This window comes from Ambystoma mexicanum, chromosome 6p (genome assembly GCF_040938575.1).
Source record: "Ambystoma mexicanum isolate Mex_15411 chromosome 6p, UKY_AmexF1_1, whole genome shotgun sequence".
In the NCBI taxonomy this organism is placed as follows: Eukaryota; Metazoa; Chordata; class Amphibia; order Caudata; family Ambystomatidae; genus Ambystoma; species Ambystoma mexicanum.
In genome coordinates this window covers 50,023,685-50,043,049 of record NC_090935.1, presented here as the reverse complement: position 1 = coordinate 50,043,049, position 19,365 = coordinate 50,023,685, and the positions used below count along the sequence as shown (strand labels likewise).

The 19,365-nt window shown below is 49.7% G+C and overlaps 1 protein-coding gene across 8 annotated transcripts in view; it reads left to right on the top strand.

The window, feature by feature from the left end:
* Nucleotides 1–19,365, top strand: part of LOC138511197 (tropomyosin beta chain) — a 208,846-nt gene that overhangs the window by 160,407 nt on the left and 29,074 nt on the right. For all 8 annotated transcript variants that reach the window (XM_069626718.1, XM_069626716.1, XM_069626720.1 and 5 more), the window contains one exon: nucleotides 16,329–16,462. In XM_069626718.1, the coding sequence (XP_069482819.1) occupies nucleotides 16,329–16,462 (134 nt within the window). The remainder of the gene's footprint in view (nucleotides 1–16,328; nucleotides 16,463–19,365) is intronic.

The window sequence follows — 19,365 nt, the reverse complement described above, 5'->3', positions numbered from 1 at the left end:
ATGAGCGACGGCCAGGGTGGATGGGCGAGTAGATCTGGTTCTCCGCTGAGGCTTGCACTTTCCCTTCCAAGGCCCATTCCCTGCTCAACAGTTCCCTCAGGAAACCGGAAGTTGGAACCCTGTTCACATCCTGCCAGGCTGGGAAGGGTGTTTCCTGCTGACTGGGCCTGCACCATGTTTGTACCATGATGAACTCTCTCACCAATCCACCCACAGACGGGCTCCCGCCATTAGCCCTTTGGGGGGGGGGGGGGGGCAGGCATTCGTCCTTAGCGGTCCCACCGACTGGTTCCCGCCATTAGTCCTGGTGGGGGGAGGGCCCAGGCGTTCGTCTTTCGTGGTCTCGCAGACTGGCTCCCGCCATTAGTCCTTAGCGGGTCCCTGGCATTCGTCCTTTGCGGTCCCACCGACTGGCTCCCACCATTAGTCCTTTGAGGGGGGGGGGCCCAGGTATTCGTCCTTGGCGGTCCTACTGACTGGCTCCCGCCATTAGTCCTTGGGGGGGGGGGGGGGGCGCCCGGGCATTTGTCCTTAGTGGTCCCACCGACTGGTTTGCGCCATTAGTCCTTGGGGGGCCCTAGGCATTCGTCGTTAGTGGTCCCACCAACTGGTTCGCGCCATTAGTCCTTGGGGGGGGGCCCCAAGTATTTGTCCTTAGCGGTCCCACAGACTGGCACCTGCTATTGGTCCTCACTGCTCCCACAATTGCTACTCTGCCACCAAGCTCTAAAAACGGGAGCTCTAACAATCCTCCTTCAGGCACTAGAGTTTGTCCAGCGGCATTATGGAAGGATTGGCAATGGCCTTGGAGGCCCCCTTGTTAAATTGTTAATATTCGGCGGTGAAGGGTGGGCGGAAGGGGGGTGGAGGGGACATAACTTCAGAAAGGAACAAAGCGGCACAGTCAACCGGGGGCATTGGTGCCATCAATGGCAGAGGTGTCTTTTTCATTGTAAATCTAACTTGCTGAGGTCTAATTCTGCACCCCTAACCTGCAGAACCTCCAGAATCTGTCCAGGGCTCGTTTCTTTATAAAATGACCCCGGGGTGTGTAAAGTTGGCCGGCTTCCTTAGAATACAGCCTATGAATACTGGCAATTGTCTGCAATTTTCAAGGAAGCCAATGGCGCTTAGCCTTGGGGAACCCCCCCACCCCCCTTCGAATCTCTTGCTTTGATGCCCTTCTCGGGACCTGAAACCCTCTGGGTGATTGAGTGGGTACGTTTATGATATGTCATTTATAATACACCTGTACGCAAGTGTTTTTAGCCTTTGCAGAATGAATTTGCTCCCGGTGCTGCCTTTGCTTCCTATCGGCTCCCGGCACCCCAGCTTCCTCTCCCTGCCTACAAACCACCTCTCTTGCCACCTGCACACATCTTGCCCGCTCCCTGGGGCCTGGCCTGCTCCGCTCAGTCCCAGCTCTGGCACCAGTCAGTTTGACCCTTCATGGTAATAGAAAAGGGACTACCACCTACTAGAAGCTTCTACTATACCTGATCTTGGTGCCTATCTTAATGTTTTCTTTGTGTAATTTCAACATTGAATTCTAACCTTCCGCGTTTCCAAACTTGGGCACAGAGGATGTGGGCTATTTTGTCTTCACGTCACTGGTATAGCCTCTACTTCCTCTGATGTCATTTCCATAATTAACCTTGGATGAAACTGCGGAAGTCGCACGTTTTAAGGCGATTACGTTTTTTGGGTTGATTAAAGAGGAACTAGTCGACAAGCTAGCCCAGAGGGAGCCGGAGAATAAGTCCATGCCTTGGTTGGTCGATTGTCTGATAGATCACGCCGTGTGGTTTTTTGCGCTCTGTGGGGCTCTTTGGGCTGCATGGAGGAAGATGGTGAAAGTATAGTGTATGAATCAGTCCATGATGGTAGAATCAGTGGCTGAATGACCTGACGCTCTTCCTGACTGGAAATCAGCTCCCATTGTGTGCTTGGAACCATTCATCAATTCCATGAGGAAGAGGCATTCCATGGATCCAGGGTCTGCAACCTGCGGCTCTCCAGATATGTCGGACTACAACCCCTTTGACACCCTACCATTGACTAAGCTGGCGAGGGCTGCTAGGAGTTGTAGTCCAAAAAGCGTGGGGCGGCCTATTCTGGCTGGTAGTAGCCATCCAGACGTGAAAGAAGGCCTTAGCTAAGTGCCAGAAGACCCACCGCACCTCGGGGTCCACCTGGCGGTTGACTGTGTCATTGTGACCACGGCCCGCAGAAGGATTCTGCGGGACGGCATAGGGACCCTTGCGTCGTAAAATGCAAGAGAAGGACTGGCTGGTTGGATCCTGGGCTCGCTGTGTTTTTATGCTCGTCAGCCTGAACGGTCGGGATCCAGGTTCCATGATCCTGTTTGGAGCAATCCCTGGAAAGTCCACGCTGGGTGGGATCTGCATGGAATCCTAGGAGGACGGGCAGTATAGACCATCGATTCATGAGGCTGAGAGGATGGACTATGTATGTGTAGTCACACAGGCCCTACACTAGTGCTGTACAAGCCGGGGTGTTGCTTGGTCTGAAAAAGATCCGGGGCTATGCTCATTTTGGGAATGGGGGCTAGCTAACCTTTTTGGTTGTAACCCCTGAGCTTCTATCCTGGCCTACAACCAAAAGACCCTGGGCTATACCCTAATCCCCTCCCCCCCCCAAGCAAAGCCTCTGCGTACAAGAACAGGTTTATGTATCCGTGGCATGTCTCCTCATTAAAGCTTTTGCTGTGTGACTTTTTCCTACATACACTGATAACCACATTAGGGTAGGATGGATAAATATTCAGTCGATATGGCGCAACACCTGTTCACCAACATACTGATTTACCCTCTGGCCTCCATGGCCCCCAAAAGTGCATTGAAGCAGCAGAAGAGCAGCTCGCATCACTTAACAAAAAACAAGGAAAAAAACATACTTTGTACACTTCCAATGTTCGTATTAGGGGTGTATGGACGTTTTGGCTTCGTATTCAGATGAATTTTTGGCTGCAATCATAGTTTGTGGTATTTGGCGCTGGTTTTCTGATTCAAAGCCGATGGGTAACGGGCATCCTTCCTATGATTAGCTGGGCATCCTTGCTATGATTAGCCATCTTCTCGGGCATCCTTCCTATGATAAGCTGGGCATCCTTTCTATGATTAGCTATCTTCTCGGGCATCCTTCCTATGATTAGCTGGGCATCCTTGCTATGATTAGCCATCTTCTCGGGCATCCTTCCAATGATTAGCTGGGCATCCTTGCTATGATTAGCCATCTTCTCGGGCATCCTTCCTATGATAAGCTGGGCATCCTTTCTATGATTAGCTATCTTCTCGGGCATCCTTCCTATGATTAGCTGGGCATCCTTCCTATGATAAGCTGGGCATCCTTTCTATGATTAGCTATCTTCTCGGGCATCCTTCCTATGATTAGCTGGGCATCCTTCCTATGATTAGCTGGGCATCCTTTCTATGATTAGCTATCTTCTCGGGCATCCTTCCTATGATTAGCTGGGCATCCTTCCTATGATTAGCTGTCTTCTCGGGCATCCTTCCTATGAATAGCTGGGCATCCTTTCTATGATTAGCTATCTTCTCGGGCATCCTTCCTATGATTAGCATCCTTTCTATGATTAGCTATCTTCTCGGGCATCCTTCCTATGATTAGCTGGGCATCCTTTCTATGATTAGCTATCTTCTCGGGCATCCTTCCTATGATTAGCATCCTTTCTATGATTAGCTATCTTCTCGGGCATCCTTCCTATGATTAGCTGGGCATCCTTCCTATGATTAGCTGGGCATCCTTTCTATGATTAGCTATCTTCTCGGGCATCCTTCCTATGATTAGCTGGGCATCCTTCCTATGATTAGCTGTCTTCTCGGGCATCCTTCCTATGAATAGCTGGGCATCCTTTCTATGATTAGCTATCTTCTCGGGCATCCTTCCTATGATTAGCATCCTTTCTATGATTAGCTATCTTCTCGGGCATCCTTCCTATGATTAGCTGGGCATCCTTCCTATGATTAGCTGGGCATCCTTTCTATGATTAGCTATCTTCTCGGGCATCCTTCCTATGATTAGCTGGGCATCCTTCCTATGATTAGCTGTCTTCTCGGGCATCCTTCCTATGAATAGCTGGGCATCCTTTCTATGATTAGCTATCTTCTCGGGCATCCTTCCTATGATTAGCATCCTTTCTATGATTAGCTATCTTCTCGGGCATCCTTCCTATGATTAGCTGGGCATCCTTCCTATGATTAGCTGGGCATCCTTTCTATGATTAGCTATCTTCTCGGGCATCCTTCCTATGATTAGCTATCTTCTCGGGCATCCTTCCTATGATTAGCTGGGCATCCTTTCTATGATTAGCTATCTTCTCGGGCATCCTTCCTATGATTAGCATCCTTTCTATGATTAGCTATCTTCTCGGGCATCCTTCCTATGATTAGCTGGGCATCCTTCCTATGATTAGCTGGGCATCCTTTCTATGATTAGCTATCTTCTCGGGCATCCTTTCTATGATTAGCTATCTTCTCGGGCATCCTTCCTATGATTAGCTGGGCATCCTTCCTATGATTAGCTGGGCATCCTTTCTATGATTAGCTATCTTCTCGGGCATCCTTCCTATGAATAGCTGGGCATCCTTTCTATGATTAGCTGTCTTCTCGGGCATCCTTTCTATGAGTAGCTATCTTCTCTCTGTTTAAGACATGAACACCAAGAGTGGGACTGGGGACGAGGCAGCCGCCATGGGCACTTTCCATGTTGGCTGCCTGTTTGGGTAGAGGGCATCGACTCTTGCTCTTGGGGGCGGGGAGGAAATAAGAACTCTGGGAGGAAGGCTCCATATTTCTCACTCAGCAGCCATGAGGAAGAAGAGGAAGCATTCCACCCGGGACCAGCAGGACACTGCATCGAGTAAGTGTCACTGCCAGGGCACCAACTAGGCTGCTGTGCCTGCTTCATCCCCGCCCGCCAGCTTACTTGGTGGGGCGGTTCCTCTGGCAGGCGGGCTTGGCTCCCCGACACCTTGCTGTGAAGGTTTCTTCCCTGCTGCCCCGCCACATGGGACTGGCAGCATCTGCTCGGCCCTCTGCACTGGTACTGGCGAATTCCATCTCCCACTTCCCGCACCTGAACGGGGGCCGCAGGATTCGGGGCCCCCAGTAGTAACGGTATTGTACCTTCTACCCTCGGTCGCTCTTTAACCACATCAGCGTTCGACATTGAGGGGAGCTGGGAGCCATTTAGCTCCTGCTTGTAGACCAGACGAGCCTGGTTAGCGTAAACAAACAGCAACCAGGAGCTAGTTTTGGCTCTGCAGGCCAACTGACGCTGAGCCAACACACCCATGTGAAGTTCATTCTGTGCATTTAGAAAAATCTATAAATAAACATTAGGACACACATCTATACAATATTTAAAGTTTAAGAGGTCCCAAATAAAACCCAACAGAATAGGTTTGCATCTTATGTGGAAGTTAGATTTGCGGAACTCTATGCACTAGCTCCCCGGTTGCGAGACGTAGCTTCCCCTCACTGGTTAATGCTAGATAGCCAGGAGTTGCTTGTAGCGCCTGCTTATCCAATCTTAATTTCGATCCCTGCACTTGGGTTGCTGGGCCTAGCTGGTGCAACTGGCTGGTTGTACAGAGGGCTGCCTGGTGGTTTTGTTAATAAAACAACTATTCGTTATTTGGCCGAATAATAAATGAACTGTTCAGGACACCCCCAGTGCCTCATTGGATAGTTACGTTTGCAGAACTACAGAGCTTGTTTAGTTAGATAACAAGTTTATAGTTACACACACTTCATATAGTCACACATTGTCTAGTTTACAATGTTACATTGATTGTAGTTACCGCTCTGTTCGTGCATTTACACATTTCATTGCTCCTAGAGCCAGGATGCAGATATAGTTGCGTTGTTATGTTTATATAGTTGTTATACTCCTATAGTTGCATTGTTCATATAATGATAGTGATCACGCACTCCTATTGGTTGTACGGTTATTGTTAGTATGGTGTTGGCATACATGGTATAGTGTCAGGGTTCAGATAGTAACTGTTTCCCTTGTTAATATAGTCCTTTTAGTTGTAGTATTTGTATTTGGGTTGTTGGTATACTTTCTGTGTTTTTATTTACTTATTTATTTAATTTCCTTATTAGTTACTTGGTGAACCTGATTGTTGGTGAATGCCCCATTTCTGAGGCCCGTCTCGTCCCTCTACAAATGTATACCACTTCATCGCAGATTCCTCCCACGCAGGAAGCGCTATGACGAAGGTGCTTAATATTACTGACTGTGCGCACCTCGGAAGGGTGACTGGCTGAGTCAAGCCAGTCGGGGTTCAAACTTGAGGGATACCTTGTTGAGCTAGCCACTCCCTGCCCTATGGGTAATGTGGTTAGCTTGTCGATGATCGTAAAGGTATAGTCTGTCTATACTTCTCGTGTTCATTCAGTTACATTGTTCTTCTCATTTTTGGTATTCTTCTAGCCACACTGTTGGCATAGTTCTACTTTTCTTTTAGTCACACTGTTCTTGTAGCTGTAGTCTTCAGGTATTTACATTCTGTAGTACTATCCCAGTTACACTGTTGGTATAGTTCTATTTCTAGTTGCTGTTCTTGTAGCTGTATTCAGCAGGTATTTATATTTACACTGTTCTTGTAGCTGTATTCTTCAGGTATTTACATTCTGTAGTACTATCCCAGTTACACTGTTCTTGTAGCTGTATTCATCAGGTATTTACACTGTTCTTGTAGCTGTATTCTTCAGGTATTTACATTCTGTAGTACTATCCCAGTTACACTGTTCTTGTAGCTGTATTCATCAGGTATTTACACTGTTCTTGTAGCTGTATTCTTCAGGTATTTACATTCTGTAGTACTATCCCAGTTACACTGTTCTTGTAGCTGTATTCTTCAGGTATTTACATTCTGTAGTACTATTCCAGTTACACTGTTCTTGTAGCTGTATTCATCAGGTATTTACACTGTTCTTGTAGCTGTATTCTTCGGGTATTTACATTCTGTAGTACTATCCCAGTTACACTGTTGGTATAGTTCTATTTCTAGTTACACTGTTCTTGTAGCTGTATTCAGCAGGTATTTATATTTACACTGTTCTTGTAGCTGTTTTCTTCAGGTATTTACATTCTGTAGTACTATCCCAGTTACACTGTTTGCATAATTCTGTTTATCTTTTAGTTGTATTGTTCTTCAAGCTGTATAGTTCTAGTCTTAATGCTGTTGATATAGTTCAAGGTGTATTGTTCATTTATTTACAATCTCTGTTTAGTTCTGTTATTGATCTAGTTGCATTGTACACACAGTTTACAGGACGCATCGGTTCTATTGCGCTTCTTCCAATTGCCGGAGCCTGTGTTTATCAAGAAGCAATGCTTGGCAGGTAAAACGAGACAAAACGTGACTTGTTCCCAAATATGAGACGGGTAAACCCTTAAAAGCCCTCCCTAATTTTAGAATCGGCCCCTTTGTCTCACCCCACTGTTTCTTTTGTCCTACTAGAGCAGCATGGCTCGAAGGGGGAAACCTTGGACCTGCACAGAATCACCCCCCGAGGCTGGCAACTCTCTGGGTCCTGTATCTGTAACGACATATACAGCCGTGGGATGAGATGGGCTGGCAGGCCCTGGGTTATGGCAGCAGGGCTGATTGGAGCCTGAGAACTATAGGCTGGAAGATTCCGTTCATCTGTATAAAAACTGGCCTGTGAGGGACCGGCTGCTTGGGACCTGGACCTAGGAGACTTGGGCCTGTGAGGGACCGGCTGCTTGGGACCTGGACCTAGGAGACTTGGGCCTGTGAGGGACCGGCTGCTTGGGACCTGGACCTAGGAGACTTGGGCCTGTGAGGGACCGGCTGCTTGGGACCTGGACCTAGGAGTGTTGGGCCTGTGAGGGACCGGCTGCTTGGGACCTGGACCTAGGAGTGTTGGGCCTGTGAGGGACCGGCTGCTTGGGACCTGGACCTAGGAGAGATGGGCCTGTGAGGGACCGGCTGCTTGGGACCTGGACCTAGGAGACTTGGGCCTGTGAGGGACCGGCTGCTTGGGACCTGGACCTAGGAGAGATGGGCCTGTGAGGGACCGGCTGCTTGGGACCTGGACCTAGGAGACTTGGGCCTGTGAGGGACCGGCTGCTTGGGACCTGGACCTAGGAGTGTTGGGCCTGTGAGGGACCGGCTGCTTGGGACCTGGACCTAGGAGACTTGGGCCTGTGAGGGACCGGCTGCTTGGGACCTGGACCTAGGAGACTTGGGCCTGTGAGGGACCGGCTGCTTGGGACCTGGACCTAGGAGACTTGGGCCTGTGAGGGACCGGCTGCTTGGGACCTGGACCTAGGAGTGTTGGGCCTGTGAGGGACCGGCTGCTTGGGACCTGGACCTAGGAGACTTGGGCCTGTGAGGGACCGGCTGCTTGGGACCTGGACCTAGGAGACTTGGGCCTGTGGGGGACCGGCTGCTTGGGACCTGGGAGTGTTGGGCCTGTGAGGGACCGGCCGCTTGGGACCTGGACCTAGGAGACTTGGGCCTGTGAGGGACCGGCCGCTTGGGACCTGGACCTAGGAGAGATGGGCCTGTTGGGCCTGTGAGGGACCGGCTGCTTGGGACCTGGGAGTGTTGGGCCTGTGAGGGACCGGCCGCTTGGGACCTGGACCTAGGAGAGATGGGCCTGTTGGGGTTAACACATCTGTAACCAAGCACGTCCCAGAGGGATGGGGGGGTCCTGGCCGGTGCAATCTACTTGTGCCACAGATTCCTGTTAGAAACCTGTCCTGGCGTACGGCTACTCAATATGAGACATAGGACGTAGTGAAGGATCATGGGGGGAAATATACTAAGGGCCACACTTATTGAGAAGCTATCGCTGGAGAGGGCGCATCTCTGTAGAACAGGTATCTGCAACCTTTGGGGCCCCAGATGTTCTGGACTAAAACTCCCATTACCCCCGCACCATCAGTGTAGGCAATGAGGCAGGTATCATGTGTGTCGCAGTCTAAAACATCTGTAAAGCTGCAGGCTGGTGTAGAAGCACACCTGGGCGGTACGGGGGGGGGGGTTGGGTATTGCGTGGGAAAGTCCATTAAGGAAGCCCTTGGATTGCTGATCTGTGGTTATGCCCTTGATTTCATCTTAAACACATGCTCTAGTGGGACCGGTTGGTCGGGGCCTGAATCCTGTATCGGCGCGGTAGAGCGCCAAGGAAGAACACGCGTGTGACCCTCTGGATTTTGTACATAGCATGCCAGATAGGGAAGGGGCTGCCTGTGTACCTCCCAGGAGGGTTCAATGGGGAATGATTATAAGTTTTCATGTAATTCTGCAGAATTACCGCCAAAATGAATTACCGTTGCAGCCACTCGGTTCCGTGGCAGTACCACGGGATCACAAGTAGTGGTACAGCGGTGCTGGTCCCCGTTTTTGGAATCCTTGGAGCACCATGGGGATTTTTGGGAAATTTCCCTGGGTGTTAGTCCACTGCAGTAATTCTTAGTTGATAGCAGTAAAGTAGCTGATTTACCTACTGCTTTTTTCTGGAGGTAAACCCTCCACCAGAACTCCCGGTGGTATGATATGGCATTTGTAACGCTCCTATACACAAGTGTGTCAAGGCGCGACGAGGCAGGGAGGGGGGGGGGGGGGACAAGGGGCAGACAGACAACGATCCTACTAGGCCAGGTGTCCTTCAGATCGCGCAGGGGTAGGAGGAAGGGAGAAAGTGCAAGGGGAGGGAGAGCAGGGGAAGTGCAGTACAAGTAAGTAGAATAAAAATAAATGGGGCCAGCTGGTGGCAGGTGCAAGGTAAGTGCACACAAGTGCTCGGAAGGGGGGGGGGCTGTAGGGATACAGAGACAATCCCGCAGTGCAGGGGTTGCCAGGGAGGCAGTGCAAGTGGAGAGTGGCTGGGCCAATGACCGAGGTTGGTGAGAGTGGCCCAGGTGCAGTTTCAGTGAAGAATTTAGAAGGGGAGAGGGGGAGTGAAAGCCGAAGCAAAGAGGAAGGTTTTGAGCTGCTTCCGGAACCGGAGATGGTTCTCCTCAAGTAATAATCAAATGACCCCCGCACCCCTCCTTTACTGCAATTTCCACCCACACTGCCGTTCTCGTAACAAGGCCTAATACCCATTTCGGTATAAGAGCTTGCCCAGATGGGCTGACCTGTTCAGGCCAGGGTGGCACGATGCAGTTAAGCCCTGCGATGCCTCAGAACTGTGCACAATAATAGCCTGGAGGGACCGACCGACTGATTTGATTTGGTATGTGTATATAGCGCCTGTGGGTCATCACTGGAAAGTAAGGGCTGGGAGGCAGCAGAAGATCTGTTGTAACAGGACTGTTTTCAGTTTTTTTTTTTTTCCAGAATATCAAAGGTTTGTCAATCCTGCGGGTAACGGGGGGCTAAGGCGTTGCAGGGTGTGGCAGTCTGAGCCTGTAAGGCGCGGCCAATGACTGTCTCGGTTTAAAACCCAAGAACTGAGATTTGTTGAAGGAATATCTTTCTGCTAGAGAGAACTCTAGCAGAAGACGTCATCCCTTTCGACAAATCATGTGGACTCGCCTTTAAGAACATAAGGGACACCAGATGGAAGAAAAAATAGAAAGTTCCTGCTGCGGCCTAGGACCAAGAGACGAGGAAACCTCTGTACCCAAAGAGAGACCATGTAACGGAAGTATCTGGGTCAACTTCAGCCAATGTGGGTGGGGTCTGCAGAATGGGGATATAGTGTCCGGGTCAACTTCAGCCAATGTGGGCGGGGGTCAGTAGAATAGGGATATAGTGTATTTTAGTATTTAGTATTTTATTTATTTCTATAGCGCACCAGGCCCAAGGGCAACCGGGCGCTTAACTTAGTTACAACAAGATGAAGGCAAGACAAGGCATGTGACGGAGTATTACAGGAGTATTACAAGAAGTTTTACAAAATTTACAAAGTATACATTCAAGCGCATATAGATAAGGCAGTGATATACAGGATAGTTAATAATGGATGCGAAGTAGGTCAAAGTGCAAGTAGGGCAGTAAGCTGGTATTAGCTGTCTTGGGAGGATAGCCAAGCTTTGGTAAGGTGTTTGAATTTCAGGAAGGAAGGTTCTGCTCTAAGGTCATTGGGGAGTGAGTTCGAAAGTTTGGCTGCCAGGATGGGGAAGCTGGTTCCACCTGATCTTTGGAGATTAAAACGCGGGATGACAAGGCAGTTGGCTTGGGCTGCTCTGCGAGGTCTGGTGGAATTGTGGAAAGAGAATCTGTTTGCCAGGTAACGAGGGGCTTGGTTGTGGAGGCATTTGTGTGTGAGAGCCAGGGACTTCAAGGAGATGCGATGTGGGATAGAGAGCCAGTGCAGGTTGCGCCTGGTGTCAGATATATGCTGGCGCCTGGGAATGTTAAGGGCCGCTCTGATCGCATTGTTTTGGACAATTTGTAGCTTGTTTAAGTTGCGGAGATTAGTACCTAGGTAGAGGGCATTACAGTAATCGACCTTGGATAGTACGAGGGTCCTGGCCAAGGTTACGCAGTTGGCAGTGGTTAGGAACGGGCGACAGGCGGTGATGAGCTTGCAAGTATACGCTGCTGCAGATGAGACTGCGTTGGACTGTCTAGTCAAGGATAGGGTTGAGTCGATGTAAATCCCTAAGGTTTTCGTGTCCTTGGCAATAGGGATGGTGTTCCCATCAATGGTGAAAGACTTGAAAGCAGGGTTGAGTTTAGTGAGTTTTTGTGGTGAACCAAGAATGAGGAGCTCTGTCTTTTCATCGTTTAGGCAGAGGCCGTGTTGGGCCATCCACGCTTGGATGACCTGGTAGATGGCGTTGATGGCACGGGAGAGTGTCCGGGTCAACTTCAGCCAACGTGGGCGGGGTCAGTAGAATAGGGATATAGTGTCCGGGTCAACTTCAGCCAACGTGGGTGGGGTCAGTAGAATAGGGATATAGTGTCCGGGTCAACTTCAGCCAACGTGGGCGGGGTCAGTAGAATAGGGATATAGCTGTGTGCTTCTCTGGTGGGGACCTTTGAGATCCCTAAGCACAGTGGCATAATCCATAGAGCTGCATTTAAACTTCGATGAGGAGGACCACCGTCTGAGCTTCAAGCCGACCATACGTTGAGGCGCCAGTCCGTTATGCTTTCCCACGTTGACTTTTTTTTTAAAGCTATAATCTAACCCTGTTGTGCCACCTGGACAATGCTTGCGATACTGTCACTAGTCTTCTGCTTGCTACGATCACAACGTGCATGTGAGACTGTTGCGCCGCCCCGACTTGAAGACGCTGAAACCATGACCGAACCAAGTTGATCCATCCGTTGGAAGACCAACACCACGGTAATCCTGTCCCGCTCAGCCAACTCCATACCTTCGACCTACACCACAAGCGTGTTGAAGACACAGTGCAGGCCGGCTTCACGCAGTTCAGCCATCGGAGGATAGCTCAGGGGCAACGTGCTCGCCTTGGAAGCAAGGCGACATGGAGCACCACAGGTTCAATCCCCGGGTCCGCGCTTCGAAAGCTCTGGGTATTAAGTGATTTATAAATAAATCATATCCTCAATAAACTGAATCAAGAAGTCAACTTGTAGGGTAGATGGACTTCCTTGCCTTCCAGGTACCAGACTCGCAGGCCTGACCTTGCTCCCCGGAGACTGCTACCTTGGCCAAAAACCGAGGCTATTTTTGGGTTTTTTTTTCTTGCACTGATTGCCTGTTTTTCTCACTGCTGCCGTATTCTTTTCCATTTTAACTTGTAAGTATATATGCAGTTTGTAACTCCTGCTTTCCTTGAAAGGGTGGGGCATTAATATCTTAAATAAAAAAAAAAAAAACATTTGTATAGAGCATTGCTTGGAAATTAATTCTATTGAGTGGTTTCATGTATTTTTATCTTTTGGGATTGAAAAAACGTGTGACCTACATTTTGGTACAAGTCAGAAAATAGCGCATAGAGGCCTTTTGTACTCCCACCTCTCAGCCAGAGCTACTTCTGGACACAATAGAATTTTTGTCACACCCCCACGCTCCAAATGGGTCTGCGAGCGTTTTCATCCATGATCCGACTGAAGTCTAAATTAATAAAAGCACAAAAAATAAAGTCCGCCTCGTGAAGCCGGATTCCCGAGCTTACTTCTTCAGTAGCTATAACAGCCAAGCCCCCGCCCTCCCTCCCTCCCTCCCTCCCTCCTCCTCCCCCCACCCCCCCCCCCCCCCAGCTCTCCAGGCCCCACATTCCGAGGCCTGATTAGCAGGAAGCATTTCCGCTCCACCGTCTGGATCCACTTTCTGGGGCACATGTCCGCGGGCCCGTCCACTTCCGGTGTGAGGTGAAGCGATTCCAGGGCACGGGAAGGGCGGGGCGCCTGCGCATTCCTGAGCCGTGCGGCCGCGTGCTCTGTCAACAGCGCGCGGGCCTTTCAAGGGGAATGCATTCCAGCTGCTGGAATTCCTGTAAAAGTGGAATTCTTCTGGGAATTCTGACCCTACCCCGCCCCCAACCGCCCCCCCCCCCAAGTTAGAGAGCTCATTAACTCTTACACCTCTGGACCGTGTTTGAGAAAGAAAGATGTGGGCCTGGCCGTCCAGTACTAGGCTCTCGGAAGCCTAGAAGGAGGCCTCGTCAGAGGGACATAGCTCTCAACTCACACGCTTTTGGCGGGTGTCACCCGCCTTGTAAAGAGTGGACTCACCTGCAGGCCTATTCATTTCAATGGGCCTCTCACCCGCCAAAAACAAAATCTGGTGTTTTCACCCGCTTTTGCGACTCAAATGGTTGAGAGCTATGGAGGGACCAGGGACACTTCACGGTGTTGAGAGGGCCCGACTTCTGCAGAGGTTACCTTTTGTGGACCCAAAACACGGTATTGGAGCAGAAATGTTCCTCCTCCATTGCGACACTAAAACAAAAGGGGGAATTGAGGCTGGCCAAGAGTGGGGATGAGAAATGAGCGGATGGGGTGCTCCAACAATGAGATGTGGTCTCAGTGTTGTTGATATTTTATTTCTATCGCGCTCGTACACAAATGTTTCAGAGCGCGGCAAGGCAAGGCAGGGGAACCGGGGAGAACAAAACAACGATCTTACTAGCATACATGCCAACATTCTGAGGCACCTAGGAGGGAGATTGCACGAGATAATTCAGGAGAAATTAATTTCCCCATAGACATGCATTGGGGCTACAATTATTTCAGGCAGGAGTACGTGAAAAATAGCAATATTTTGCTATACTTTTCATTTCAAAAGCGGGAGCCTCCCGCCTAAATCGGGAGGGTTGGCATGTCTGTACTAGGCCCAGTGACATTGAGAAGGGTTGAGTGCGGGCTAAATCCTGCTGGGCGTGGCCTACTGGCGGGGGAGGGGGACAAATGGAAATGGGAGGCTTGCGGCCATGGCCGACTCCCCCAAACAACACAACTTGAGACTTCACATGTGCACGTTGAGTCCCTCTGCATGCTCTTCATTGTATCCAGTGGTTGTCCCTACACGTATCACTGGCTTAGTACATAAGGAATCGGTTTAAATCTGTAAATAAATCACCTATAAGAAGGGGGATGGGGCAAGCAGCACCAATGTGGTGATCTGACAGCTGTGCATACAAATCAAAGATCATTTGGGGCGCATAAGAATGATCACAGACGTCTAGGACAGTGACTCAAGCATGCAATACTTGTCAACATATACGGCGGACTGTCTTTGGTGCTAATTTCTTTTGTCCCAACTCTTACCCCAACAGTAAAACATGTGCAAATCATATATAGCCGGTCCGGCAGCACAGCGAGTAGAGCGTTCGCTTTGACATCTGTGCAGAGCTTGCTGACGCAGGTTCGAATCCCGGCAGAGCCAAGCTCAGCCTTTCATCCTTCCGAGGTCGATAAATGAGCACCACACACCGTGGGTAATAATAAGCAGCAGATGCCTGAGGGTTCGTAGCGCTATATAAATGCTAATTATTGAGAGACTTGAGGTGTCCTCCTCCCACTGCTTGTACATCGGTTGCAGTTATTAGACTGGCGGGGCTCTCTATTGATCCCTTGCAATCTGCTTCCCTCACCGGGCCCTTTCCCACATAACTTGTAAAGTTCTCAGTTGCTTCCTGAAGGTAGATGCAATGCACACACTAAACGTGCACCCTGATACCATACATTGTTAAACATTTTTTTTAATGCCACCTTTGGTGGCAGTGCATGAAGGACAGGTTTTTAAACCCCGCCCCCTATCCCCCTCCTCTCCCGTAGCAGGAGTTTTGGTTCTGTGGTGGGCTATAGTTGCAATCGGAAGGGCAGGTTGGGCGGTGACAGTTGAGTTCAGCTTTATATGGGACCTAGTCTGCTCTGAATTGGGGTATTGCTGGTGCAAAGGGGTGCATCTCGCCCTACATGGAATTGTTTGGGTGGTCCAAGTCTGCTGACATCGGTGGCTAATTCAGTGCCTGTGTTATGGGTGCAGTTGGAGCCCTGTGGTAACCCCTTGTCCCGCGCCCCCTCCAGTGTTTACCTTGGGGTACCTGTTTTTTGCACTCTTAGTAGAAATTGCAGTCTTTGGCAATTCAGTTCTCCTTCTAATTAGTAATTTTTAATTTGAGGTTTGGTGCTACCTATGTTGCACACATGGCATGGTACAGCGTGCTTCTTATGTCTGTGCCCGGGTTATGTGTGTTGCCACGTTTCTCTCTGTGCATGAATGATGGGGCCTCTGGAAGACCTTTTGCCCACTGTGGACTCGGGTTAACCCTTCAAGCGGGCAAGCCCTATACCCATCTATGGACTTGGATGCTCTCATCTGCAAAAAAGCATCTGAATTTACATCTGCCGTGGGTCTCCATAGGTTAAGACATCTGGTTCTAATGGTCAACTAGGGGTGGGATGGGCTGATCAGGGGTGGGATGGGCTGATCATAAGTGGTAGAACAGGAGCAGACCTATCAACATTCATTCAGACTGGGTCTACGACCACCTCAACGATATCCCCTGTCAGTAACCCCCCCAGTATCTACTCTGTCCCCTCAAAAGCCATACTTCTAATTGCATCCACAGTGCTGTGTCCAGTAGCTTCAGAATCTCGGTGTGTGCAATTTGTGTGCTTCTGTTTTGAAGCAGACATGGCTGCATGATCTGGGAAAGCAACATTGTAATGTGTTTCATGAACTGTCCACTGAAATGATAGTAATGGCCACGGAGCCTTTCGCAATAAGAAGCCACTGCTGTTGGTCCCAGCGGATCCCTCAGTTGTGTCTACTCTAGGCATTCAAGCAGTTGCACGTGGGTTTGAAGCGTGCCTTGGTGTTGTGCCTCTTGTGTGCCGTTCCTTCAGTGTGTCGTTTTTGTCGTCCCTCTGACAGGCCGAGGCAGACGTGGGATCGCTCAACCGCCGCATCCAGCTGGTAGAGGAGGAGCTGGACCGTGCCCAGGAGCGCCTTGCCACTGCCCTGCTGAAGTTGGAGGAGGCGGAGAAAGCTGCAGACGAGAGTGAACGGTAAGGCACGGGGCCTGCCCCTCCCAGCCCCCACCTGCATCTTTGGATGCCATAAATAAGGAGGAGGGTCTCTGGGATGGAAGCCTCCAGGGTGAGTGCCCGATGGGGCTGGCCACCAAACTTTTTCAATTGTTGGCAGCGTTTAATGTCCCCTCCTTTTCTCAGTGGGAAAGACTGAAGGAAAGTATTGCATTTTGGAATCCTATTGCTCCTCTCCCCCAGTCTGGGAGTCACTGGCTCCTCCCACAGCCTGGGAGTACATCTGTTTTGAGATTGAATGACCAAAGTTAAATGGTTTCTTCTGCGCTGGAATTGCTCCATTCTGTGTTAATCCTAGCCACATCATTGGGGGGGGGGGGGGGAGGTGTGTGTGTGTGTGATCCCTCTCTGTGTGGGGTATCTATGTTTAGTTTATGCGATTACTTGACCCACACATACATCCAGCACTGGGGTTTTGTGGAGTTGCGTTGAACCTTTTGCCATCCTTGTGTGTGTGGGGTGGTCCCCTGGCCTGTGTGTGTGACGAGCATAGATCCATCTGCGTCATACTTGGCATGTTATTGGATTATCCATGCCGATGGGTGCTGGCTTGCATGTCATGCAAGGGGTACCTCCGTGGCCTATAGGGGCAGGGAAGATGGGCGTTGTTGCGTGGTGTATTGTGGTTGTGTTGCAGAGCAGGAAGTTCCATGCATGGAGCCATGAAACTGTTCTCTGTAACTAAACTCTTCTATATATATATATATATATATATATATATATATATATATATATATATATATATATATATATATATATATATATATGGTGTATTGAGTGCGTGGCCTTTGTCCACAAGATCCATGTCGGGTTCCTGATTAGTATGGCTTCAGGTTGCTTCGTTATGTGCTTGTGTTAACTTGTGTCTGGGAGAGATATGGCTGGAGTTTGAAATCGCTTCTTTGCGTGTGTACGCTCCAATAGTATAACCTGATGATCCAGTTGGCTTGCAGAGGGACCCCTCTGTGACCTGCCATCGGGGGGCTTGCTTCGTGGTGTGACAAACCAAGAGATTTTCTTTCCAGGCAGCTCTTGTATTGTACGACCACGCCGCCCGCACCACATTGGGTATCCTCTATTTGGGTTGATACTGAGGTCAAAGCATAGGGCGGTGTAAGGCCTTTTCCCAAGCAGCCCCAAAGCTTCCCATGCCACTGTTGTCATGGGGCGCACCCTTCACCTTATTTTAGAGGCCTTGCTACCAGTCTTCTAAACAACATCCACCGCATAGCTCTTGATGCATATCTGAAGACGAGTTTGGTGGAATTTCCTCTGGAAATATTGCCTAACTCAACTACCATTGGCACCCTGCTTGGGGGCGCCAGCCAATCGGGGAGCTCGAAACGTGGGCTGACACCGCTAGTGTCAGCCTGTATTCCAAGCCGACTGATGGCTGTTCCCCTGCCTGCCATGACCCACCACCGTGCCTCTTATTCCCCCCCCTCTCTATTTCCCCCATCCCACTTAACTGAGCCGCTGCTGCTCCAATCAGCTTCTGTTCCATTGTGGCCACCATGGAAATGGAAGAAGGGTTCCATACGGAGCCCTGCCTTCCGTTTCCATGGCGGCCATGTTGGTGTAGCATTCTCTCCATGAATGGGACGCCGTAAGGCATCCTGTTCAGAGAGAAAATATTTTGCTTTAAAAAAAAAACATGCAGTATTCAGAACATTACCTCACCATTCGTAGCAAGGCCTCAAAGTTTAATGTCTTCAGTCATCACTTTTGAGCCTTCTGGTTCCTGGCCTAGCATCCCTCCCACCAGTATTTCATAGTTAACCCTTGCGGTTGTGCATTTCCCCTATTGGCGCTGGACAGGGAGCGGACAGTTTGAGCAGAAGCTCCTCCCTTCTGAAGAAGATGCAGTTTCCCGTCGGGCGCGCTCCAGCTGAATCTAATTGTATGAAGGATTTCTACGGTGAACCTTTCATGCACTAACTTTGTTATTGAGATGGCCAGCCATGTTGAGTATTCCCAACTCCCTTCCCCAAAACCCTTAACCCCTAAAGTCTGATCCTCACCCAGAATGGCTTTGCCCCCACAAATTGCCATGCCCTTTCTTCAAACAATTCATGGGCCTAAGTCTGCACTTCCAAAGGTTGTGACGAAATGACTTCTGCCCTGCAGGAGTACAAGGATGAGTAGTGGCTAAACCGCGTACTCTGCCCTCAGACTGCTACAAGCCAACAGTGATCCCAATCATAGAGGTGAAACGGACACAGTTAGGAGATATACCTCCTTCGCCTTCTGTGGTAACGTGGCCGAGGGAAAGCTGTATTCTCAAGAGGGGTGTGAATGTGGTTCAGTCGATATCCAAACAGCAAAGTATAACAGTCCAAATAAAGGTATGCCCAGTCAAAAGTGCTTTCCAAACCTATATTTAATTCAACACACCATATGCAAAAATAACGAAATGGAACAACGCAACAAAAGATCCCCCCCCCTTGTGGAAAGAACACAGAATCTGCAAGAGATGGAAGGATGCCGTTCTCTGGGTACTGAGATGGCGTGAAAGGCAATTAATAACCACAATGTTTGTAAAAGGATATGTTCTTGAGCGAGAAAAGGGATTACGGGTGACGTAACCGCTCTCTACGGCCCAAAGATGGACGACCCAGGCAGTTGGCAGTCAATAATACCATCTCGCTGTTCTTGGCGGTTCAACAGCGTCGAACTAGGCTTCTTGGCTATATGCGAGCAGTTTAAATCCGGTTCGGATGTGGCGAATCATGGTGAGCCAGATGGGGAGCGGGCATTGAGGACCATCTGTGTTTCTGTAGCCGGCATATATTGCTAATGTGCCCTCATTGCCACTGTAGAGGGCGCCGATGCACATAGACCACCTGACGCAGGGCGTGTTGCTC